This window comes from Pygoscelis adeliae, unplaced genomic scaffold, assembly GCF_000699105.1.
Source record: "Pygoscelis adeliae isolate BGI_AS28 unplaced genomic scaffold, ASM69910v1 Scaffold420, whole genome shotgun sequence".
Lineage (NCBI taxonomy): Eukaryota > Metazoa > Chordata > Aves > Sphenisciformes > Spheniscidae > Pygoscelis > Pygoscelis adeliae.
In genome coordinates, this window is record NW_008823871.1 from 245,065 (window position 1) to 254,995 (window position 9,931).

The 9,931-nt window shown below is 40.8% G+C and overlaps 1 protein-coding gene across 1 annotated transcript in view; it reads left to right on the forward strand.

Moving 5' to 3' along the window:
* The first annotated feature begins 734 nt into the window (after positions 1-734).
* Positions 735-9,931, forward strand: part of BUB1B (BUB1 mitotic checkpoint serine/threonine kinase B) — a 25,275-nt gene continuing 16,078 nt past the window's right edge. The window contains exons 1-9 of the mRNA XM_009333851.1: positions 735-877; positions 2,403-2,462; positions 2,710-2,854; positions 3,782-3,978; positions 4,081-4,259; positions 4,379-4,572; positions 6,561-6,655; positions 8,843-9,069; positions 9,358-9,470. Of these exons, the coding sequence (XP_009332126.1) occupies positions 735-877; positions 2,403-2,462; positions 2,710-2,854; positions 3,782-3,978; positions 4,081-4,259; positions 4,379-4,572; positions 6,561-6,655; positions 8,843-9,069; positions 9,358-9,470 (1,353 nt within the window). The remainder of the gene's footprint in view (positions 878-2,402; positions 2,463-2,709; positions 2,855-3,781; positions 3,979-4,080; positions 4,260-4,378; positions 4,573-6,560; positions 6,656-8,842; positions 9,070-9,357; positions 9,471-9,931) is intronic.

The window sequence follows — 9,931 nt, forward strand, 5'->3', positions numbered from 1 at the left end:
GGGGGGGGCGGCGGGGGCGGAGGCGCCCTTCCCTCTCCCCGCCGGCCGCTGCCAGGAGAGCGCGGGGCTCCTTATCCCGGCGTGAGGGTAGAGTGGGCGGCGGGGTGTGGGGGGGGACGACCGTCCCGGGGACGAACCGCCATTCTGGAGCTGCGTAGCAAAACGGCTTCTCCTCGCGCTCTGTGCTAGCGGGGAGCCTGCTCGCTTGCACGCTGTGGGGGAGAGTCTCCGCCGCGCTGCTCGTCCCCTCCGGACGTCGCCTCACCGCAGGGAGGCAGGGGTCGAGACTCGCCTGTACTGCCAGCCCGCTACAACTACGCGTGGGTGAAGAGCCAGGGGGCCTGGGCTGGTTTACGGCGCTGCTGAGTCTCCCCTCGGCGGGAGGTCGCCGCTCGCCAGCCTCAGAGAGGGTGGCAATCTCGGGGGGAGGAAGGGAGCGCGCAGGTGGGGAGGGAAACACCTTAATTTTAGTAGCCTTTCCTGCTAACGTCACGTGCCTGAGATTCTTGATTGTAAAGAAGTGCTTAGCTCTTGTTTCATGTAATACCCATGGAGGGGAATTAAATGTGTAATCCCCTCTAAAAGGTGGTGACATAAACGGTGTGCTTATGGCTACACAGAAAGCGTGTGGTGGATCGGTTAATGACAGTCACATCTGTCAGGTTTCAGGTTACCTAATGAATCAATTCCTTATCGTTTTTGTTGTTAAAACAGAATTTAAAGGAGAGGCTGTCATGTCGCAGGACTGCAACGATGAGTGGGAGCTGAGCAAAGAGAATGTGCAGCCCCTCCGGCAGGGGCGTGTCATGTCCACCTTGCAGGAAGCACTGGCTCAGCAGGAGACCTCCATCCACACTGCTGTGCAGCTCAAAAAACAGTGAGCAATGTTTTGACACCTTCTTTCCCCTTATCTTCCTGCTGCCTCATCAATTTTTCTATGTCTTATTTAACTGTGCTAATCTCATAGGCATTAAAAAGAGCATAAAATAACAGAATTTTAGTAACTGATCTCTGTGCTACTATCACACTCCAGGTATTTAGGACTACTTCCTGTGGGTGCTGTACAGTATAGGCTATTATTTTTAGGTTTGCAATGGAGCGTTTAAACAGCAAACACTAGGGAGATTTGATTGTGCTTTTAAATGTACTCATGAAGAAAAATACATAAATGTTACAAGGAGGAGAGCTTTTTTTGTCTCTCCTACAATAATCTATTGAAGCAGGGTATTTCTTAGGATATAAATACTTCCTACTATCATAATGTAGGCAATATACAGGTATCTCTGTGTGTCTTCTCTGGATTGCAAAGACACCTGAGTGGGCAAAGTCAGCTTGGGTTTGGTCTGTCTTGCATACAGTATTCTACAGATATGACTGTATGACTTCAAGGGGCATCTTGTGTCCCAAACCTATTCAGTTATATTTCTATTGTCTGATCCTCAAATTTGCGTGCCCTGTGAAGGCCAGGCTGACTTTGTGAAGACTGCATATTGTGTCTGTACTGTGTTGTCCGAATTGGAAGCACTGGTGCTTGTCATGCTGAACCATCTGGGTGATTTCTTGTGAAGTCCCCAGGGTCTATGAACACCTGCCCAGTACTTACTGAACCAGTGCTTATCAGCTGGATCTGGATTTTTCCATGGAAAGCCATGGAATTGTTACTGTACTGGGGTCTGCAGGAGGGTTTGTCCAACTTATTATGTTTGTGAGGTGTTACGGTTGAGCAGAGCCTTCCAAGAACAAGGGACTGCCTGGGGAGCTCTACAGGATCAAGTTAGAGCCACTGCTAAACAGAAGCTAATGTTCTTGTCTAACTCAAGCTGCAAGGTGGCTTTCTTTCTTGATGTGCTGCCTGAGGGGGAAGTCATGTTGTAGGAATGAAATGATGCACAGGAGTTGAAGAATGAGACAAGACGATGTATGTCATTGTGGCCACTTAGATGTGTCTTCACTGTGCTTTCTGGTGCAGTTCTGTAGTTGTCTGATCATCAGCCTTTTCCATCATCCAACCTCCTCCTATACTTAAATAAGGGATGTTTCGTGCAGAAATTAAACTCCACAATATATCTGTCTGCTAATAACTCTTCATAACTCCCCTGTCAAGGGAGACCATATAAGCTTTGGGGTAGTAGAAATTCTTGGAAATATCCTTTGGAAAGATGCATATCTATTTGTGTTAAATAATATTTCCTAGAGCTTTCATTTTGAAGAAGAGTGCAAAAGCTTATTTTTTTGATCCTTCTGGTCTGAGTAAAAGCTCAAGTCTAAATATATGCTAACCTAGCCTTTTTTTTAATAGACCTAAAAAATGGTATGAGTGAGAGCAAAGGTCTTAGTTTACGGTGTAGAAAACATCTTTACAGTTATACACATGTATTTATTGGATGGATATTTTTTTTTAGGGAGTTTGAATCAGAAATCCGATTTTACTCTGGAGATGATCCACTGGATGTCTGGGACCGGTAAGTTGCCTTTTATTTCAGAAGAAAGAATAGAAAGGTTAGATACCCTTGTAAAAGCTTGGGGAAAAAATATTCTAATTTAATAAGAAACTCATTAAAAGATAAATTCTATAACGGTTTTTTTGAATAATCTGTTGCGTTTCAATAATCTACCTAATTTTTTTCTAAGTCTCCTTATGTCGTACAGAAACAGAAGCCTTGTATCTTAATTCAGAACTGACTTCCTATGAATATATTCCATCTCTAGGTACATCAAGTGGACAGAGCAAACCTTCCCCCAAGGTGGAAAGGAGAGTAATCTCGCAGCAATATTGGAAAGGGCAGTGAAAGCACTCAATGAACAGCAGCGATATTACAAAGATCCCCGCTATCTTAATCTCTGGCTCAAGTTTGTGAGTGTTTTGTGAATGTCTTGGGTGCTGCTTTTTCTTGGTACTTGTCATGTCATTTGCACACTGTTAAGCTGATTTTTGTAACAACAGAGTCAAAGAATATGTTGTACAACTAGTGCAATATTAGAAGTATCTCTCTGCAAACATGTTACCTACTCTTGAATTCCATTTCTTATTTTCAACAGGATCTTCAGACCTTTTTTAGGATCATTCAGTTTGGACAGCTACAAACTCCATAAGTTTTGTTTTGGAAAAGCTAGTTTGAATGAGTAGAGCTTTATTATTTATTTAAGGAGAAAAGAAAGTAATTTAAAGATACGTTTTAAGTGTTATGTCTGTCCTACCAGTTATTTTAACTTCTAACTGTCTTGTATCCACATCCTCTGTTTAAGCAAAACTAAGCTGAGTGTGTTCTGGTCTTGCCCTGTCTCTCCATTGCTATATTTTTTGTTGTTCTCATCGTCTTAAAGCAGCTTTTCTCCAGGTTTAGCTTCCTGAGCTGATTTACCAGTTCCGAAACTGATAAGAAATGTGTTGTATTTTATCTTAAGCTAAAATAACTGTTCTCAGGAACACTAACATGACATAGTTCAATCACTGAGTTATCTCAGATTAAAAAAAAAAAAAATCTAAGAAATGACTGACTTCAAATATGTAGGCTAGAATTAAGGGGTTGCTAATAATACTGACAAATATATACATGCAGTCAGAGTTTTTTCTCGTTATTATTCTTCTCCTATTAAATTCTTTTACTTTATCTCATGCGCTATGACATGATACAATTTTATGTCCTGATCTTACAGCTGCTTCTGTAAGACTTGTATTGAAATCAATGGGATGCCTCTTGCAGGAGGCATCGAAACACAGACATCAGCTTGGAATCCTTTGGAGTCCAATGTGATTACTGAAATACCTTGGTTGTTTCAGGGAAATTGTTGTAATGAGCCCTTGGATCTGTACAGTTACCTACATAGCCAGGAAATTGGCACAACACTGGCACTACTCTACATCACATGGGCAGAAGTTCTTGAGGCTAGAGGAAGTTTTAAGAAAGCAGATCTGATATTCCAGGAAGGTCTTCAGCGCAAGGCTGAGCCTTTGGACAAACTCCAGTCCCATCACAGGTAAGCTTCCAGCTAAAGGGAGGAACTTAGAGTAGTCTTATGTGCTTCAGTGGATACTCGGTACAGTGAAATTTATGCTGACTTCTCCAATATTTTTCTCAGGCAGTTTCAGACCCGTGTTTCTCGGCAGACACTACTGGGGCTTGAGGAAACTCCTGATGAAAAAGATGTGGGTGTTCTGGGAGATGCAGAACCTCAGAGGAGCTCATTGGCGGATCTAAAAGGCAGGGGGAAGAAAAAAGTGAGAGCCCCAATTAGTCGTGTCGGAGATGCACTTAAAGGTACATTCCGTTGCTGAAACCACATATTATTATTGGAAGAGTTACATCTTTTTGTCGTGGAATTTGCACTTGAGTGTGACAGTTTAAAGGTTAATTTGCATAAATCTTTTTGCGTATAGCCACGAACCAACACAGAAGCTTCCAGACTCTATCTTCTCAGCAGCTTTCAAGTAATCCAGGTTTTGCTGTGTTTGATGAAAATTCAGCTTCTGGACCTGAGATTCCCGTACTTACACCACAGCCATGGACGGCACCTCCAGCTCCGAGGGCCAAGGAGAATGAACTGAGTGCAGGGCCTTGGAACTCTGGCAGGGTAAGGAGTCTCAAAATGGACTGGCAAAAAAGAGGAAGGTGTGTGTAAGCTGATGACTTCTTCTGATCCCCGAGACAAAGGTCATACTCTTTCTCCCTTGCCTGGGGTTTGTATCTATTTGTAACTACAGATCTTCCTAGCTTCTTCCTAAAGAGTCGCTGGCTGTGTGTAACCTATTCAAGTTTAGGAAGCTGATCTTGCTAGAATAAGTTTTAAAAACTCTCTAGAGTTCTTAAGAAATTATAATTCTTGCTAACCAGAAAAATTGGTAGAGATGGCTTGCCAAACTGGAGGGCAGAAAAGGAATATAAGAGGGAAAACACTAGCCAAAGAAAGGGAGAGAAACCAGGCATCAGTTAATTCTGTAAGAAAGAAGAGTAAGAGTTAAACTGATACCGTACAATACAACCTGAAGGAAGAACTTGTTGCCTATCTTCTTATGAAAATAAGGCATGTACAGCATTCTGCAAGTCTGTTTTGACGTGCTTGTGAGGCAAACAGAAGAGTGGAGATCAAAAGAACTGAAGAACTACTGCATCAACGGAATATTTACCCTGACAATAGGATGACAGAAAGTAGGTTCCAATGGTTTAAACTAATGCTGGAGACATGAAAAGAAACAGCTGTGCTACAGGTGTTTAAGCTGTTCTAGAGAAATGATCCAAGACATTATCTGAAGGAAATTAATCCTATGAAATCAAGTTTGTTTCATATGTCCTTAGATAATGCCCAGTGTTCCCCTGTTCTTTGTACATTAGAGGGGAAGAATAGAAAATAATCATGTTAAAAATATTTTAGACTTCTCAATATAGAAGTTGTTAAAAGTGAAACTTAGAAACAAAAACTAGGATGAGGGCAGGGAAGCAAATGTGCTGAAATTCATAGAAACTCCAGGAATAATTACTACCAGATACAAAGCAATTTAATTAAGTGAATGGAAAAGTTCAGTAAATCACAGGTTTAACTTAGCTGAGAAGAATGGGGAGGAAGAATTATTAATGTAAAACTTCTCTTATCAGTTGCCTTGCTTTGGGCTGCTTAACACATTCATTCTGGTCCCCAAATGCTTCCGTATTCTTTCAATGTCCGTCCTTAGAGTTCTCTCTGTTCCCACTTTAATGAAATTTGTTAGATTTAATTAAAAAAACCCCAAACCACCACCCCCCCACCCCCCCAAACAAAAAACAAACCCCCAAAAAATCTGCAACTAACAGAAGAGTTGAAGATGTTTAATTCCCCTTCGCTGAAGTGTGGTGCTCATTCTGGCTTGTATTACAGTGAAAGAATAACCTTTTGTGAACGCTTTGAGATATTAAAAGCTGCACAGAGGAAAGAGGCATCTCTTTTATTGCCAGTGTGAAGGTGGCTAAGTAAACAGTTTGAAAAATGATGGAAAAGAGAAGTCAGTTTGTGAAATATCCCCTCCACGTAACTTTTTCTGCTTAAGAGTCTAGGGCAATTTGAAATAGGCAGATGAGAGTAGCATGTTGTCAGACTAAATTCCATCTGTCTTCTCTTAAATAACGGACCCCAGAAGCAGTTAAGGGATTTCTGTGGTGCTGGGATGGCCTCTTGAGAGGAAAATTGAGAAGTCTGGAGGTTCTTGGTGGAAGCAGAAGGAATACTATCATAGAATTGGGACAGTCTTGGCTGAAAAATGAGGACTGTAGCATTTCTGGAAAACGAGGAGCAACTGCAACAAGCTTGACCAGCATTCCCTCAGTAACAGAAACTAGGTACTGGTGGGGACATGCAGGAGGAGTGTGTCTTGCTTTTTTAGGTGCCAGTGCTCAGATGATGGTCTGTAACTGTTTATGTATCAGAACAGAATTGATCTTGTAAATTAATCTTGGAAAAGTCTATCAGGCTTAATTTTTTTAAATAACAAAAAGAGCCAAACACTTGGAAAAGGGAGATTCAGAGTATAGAGGAATGTAGAGTCTAAACATGAACCTTTAAGCTGTTAACATTGACTTTTCCTTCCTCAGCGTCCTCGCAGCAGTGCAAATTCTGGTATAGAAGTGCCCTGCCCACTGCCCAGTTTCACCCCGTATGTGGAAGAGTCAGCTCAGCAACAAGTCATGTGAGTCTTCGGTTTGCAGTGGGGATTGCATTTGAAATGATAAAAGCTGCTTCGTAAGGTTCTGACTTGTTTTGCCAAGTAGCCAAACCTCCAGATCTACAAGAATTTAAAAATCTCTCAACTTGGAAGCTCTTAGTACTTTAGCTTGACAGCAGAGGCTTCAGTGGAGGATGCATAAGGACATGGGAAGTATTTGACTATTGCTGCTCATTATGTGGGAGCCTATAGCACATTTATATATGCTAATTAGTTTAATAGCTTAACTCGATGTGTTTCAACAAAAACACAGTTACCTCTCTTAGGATGCTGTTTGCTATGAAAGCAGCCATGAATTGAGACAGGCTTATTGCTGTTTTCCTCTATTTTGGAAAGTCTGTGCTCATTCTATCTGGAGTTTTATTCTGAAACAAGCTATCATGTTTCCATGACAACAGTGTTGCTTAGGTTATCGAGAAGTATGCTGTTTGGCCTGAAATTACCTTTCTGCTTGTACTGTGCTCACTGAAATGCTGATAAAGCCCAGGAGATGAGGTTGCTCTGTTTTATTAGAGCAGAGGAAAAAGCATTATTTTGCAAAGCTGCTTACCTGTCTTTTTCTGTGGCTAATGATGGCCATAGAATACACAGGCTTTTCCTAAAAGGGAAGTGGAAGAGAATGTTTGATGTTAGACAGCTTCCTTGGCTCTGAATTGCATGTAATCAAAGAATGCTGAAAGGTGGCTAACAGCATGGATTTTTCCTGTGGGTTTTGTATGTTGCAGGTGGACTGCAGAATAGCTCTGACCAAGGACATATCATAATTTAGGTTAAGAATATGTAAAAAATTAAGTTTCTGTCTAAGCTATAAGACTGTTTCTTGCTCCTGAAAGTCAGTGATGCCATAGAATTAAATCTCTTGACATGCTGGTCTCCCAGATGAAGATGTTATTTACAGAAGGCAGCATCTCTTTGCACCAGGGAAAAGGAAGGAACGGGTGGGAACAGAACATCATGCTAAATTAGCTGTAAGCAGCTTCAGCAGAGAGTTTGTACATAGTTTTATACTATGTCGTTGAAAGTTTAAAGGCAGATGACTTTTTTTTTTTTCTGCCTTTGAGTCCATTTCCTCATGGTTGGTCGTCAACCAAATCAAGTCTGAAAGTGTTGTGTTGAAACTGTGTAAACATGGTGCAAATCATGGCATCAGTTGCCATCCGGAGATTTGGGAAGAAGGACCCTGTAGTGATCTTGGTAATAAGCCCCCACCCCCCACAAAAAAAGCTTTAAAAAACCCAACCATTAGGAGCACCTGTTTGCCTCATAATCTCCCAAATGGTCTTAGGGTTGTGAGTCCATTCGCGTGCAAAACAAAACTTGGAACTGTGCACTGTTTTCTCTTTTGAACTGACTATTTACCCAGACCACAGGGTAAATTTTTCAAGGTCAGTTGTTCAGATCATCTTTTATTGAGGTACAATTGAGGTATTGCTGAACTCATCTGGATTACTGGTATCTGTGAAACTGTACAAATTCTGGTTTCTCTCTCCTGAAATTAGCATGTAGCACTTTCAGAGAGCACTTCCAAGCTAAGAAATTGACTGCTACTGACTCCTTTCACTGTACAGTGATGGGGTTTTGTTTGTTTGTTTTGTAATGGGGCACTTCATTTCTGTCACTCAGCATGCAAAACATTCTCCTTGAGCAAACTACCCTCTTACTGTACCTTAAGTCTTCCCTGTTTTTCTTAATCTAAAATCCCAGGCTTAATCTTCCAAGTCCAAGATCTTCCATTTTTAAGTCCTGATGATTCTGGTTTTTTTTTCTCCTCCCAGATAAACTGTTTTGTAGGATGATTAGGGACTTGTCACCTGTGTGGTCACACAGATCGATGGAGCTAAAGTAAACATAGATCCTGCTCCAGAATCCACAGCAATTCAGAGTATCATAAGAATTTTATTTGCTCTTGACTGGGCCTTATTAACACTTTGTTTTGGGGGGTTTTTTGATTACACAATTCTGAGTTGGTATGCTTGCCTTTTATCTGCTATCATTCCATTTTTCTTGTTTGTTTTTCCTATCGACAGAACAGAATGTCTTCAGACTATTCTACAGCTAGTTTCTGAAATTAGCTATTTTCTCTCCTATGCTTGCTTTTCTGTGTTACAGCGAAGTACATATAAGTAAAGTAATAACTGCATGTTTTTCCAGGACTCCCTGCAAAATTGAACCCAGCATAAACCGTGTTTTAAGTGCTCGCAAACCTGGGAAAGAGGAGGATCCACTACAGCGAGTTCAAAATCATCATCAGGATACTCAAGAAAAGAAAGAGGTGGTGATGTACTGTAAAGATAAAGTTTATGCTGGAGTCGAAGAATTTTCTTTGGAAGAGATCCGAGCTGAAATCTACAGAAAGAAAGCAAAAAAGAAAACCGAAGGTATGCTTCAAAAGGGGAAGACATAAGACTTTCTGAGATGGAATCATAAAATTATACTTCTTATCAGCATACAGCTGTCTGTTATTGCAGCTGCTTTTCTTTTTCTACTGGAATAGTTATTTAACTGCTCTGAGGTACAGAGAAAGTAACATATCTGACAGCCTTACATGTAAGCCATGAAACGGGGAAAGAAGACCAGAGGTTTTAGCCCCTTTAAAAATAGTTCAGGCTTTAGCCACAGATTGCATGTGAAGTATGCGTTGTGCCTTATAAGCTTTTCCTCCTTAGAGGAGATGCAGGCCATAGCACAGAAGAAGGAAGAAATACAAAGGAAAATTGAGGAGCTGGAGAGAAAATTAAAGAAGAAAGAAGATGACGAGCAGCAACAACCGCGTGAACAGGTATTATCCTCATTTAACTGTTCTTTTACAAGTAGCTACTATTTTAAGTAAAAGTACCAAAGGAGGAAGAATATCTAATACGTTTCTCTTTGGCTAACAATTTTTAAACTTTTTGAAAGGATGCTTGTCTATTGTATGCATACATCACCCAGTAAATGAATGCTCAGAGAAATATTTTTCTTCTCCCCCACTTGTCCCCAAGCTATATCCTTTCACTGTAGGAATGTAATTGAAAGACTTCAAGTTTTGTAGTGTTACTTTACAAGTATTGTTAAGTTATCTAACAATCAGACAAGACACCTTATGCTGAGGTATAAACTTCTAAATTTTTTTAAGTAAAGGTATGCCAAATGCTTAAGGGTGAATTGCTCTTTCTTAAGCTCTACTCATGTGCGGTTTCCTTTTATATAGAGAATTTGTAGTGCAAAAGAAAACAGGAGAAGCAGCTGGAACTAGGGAAA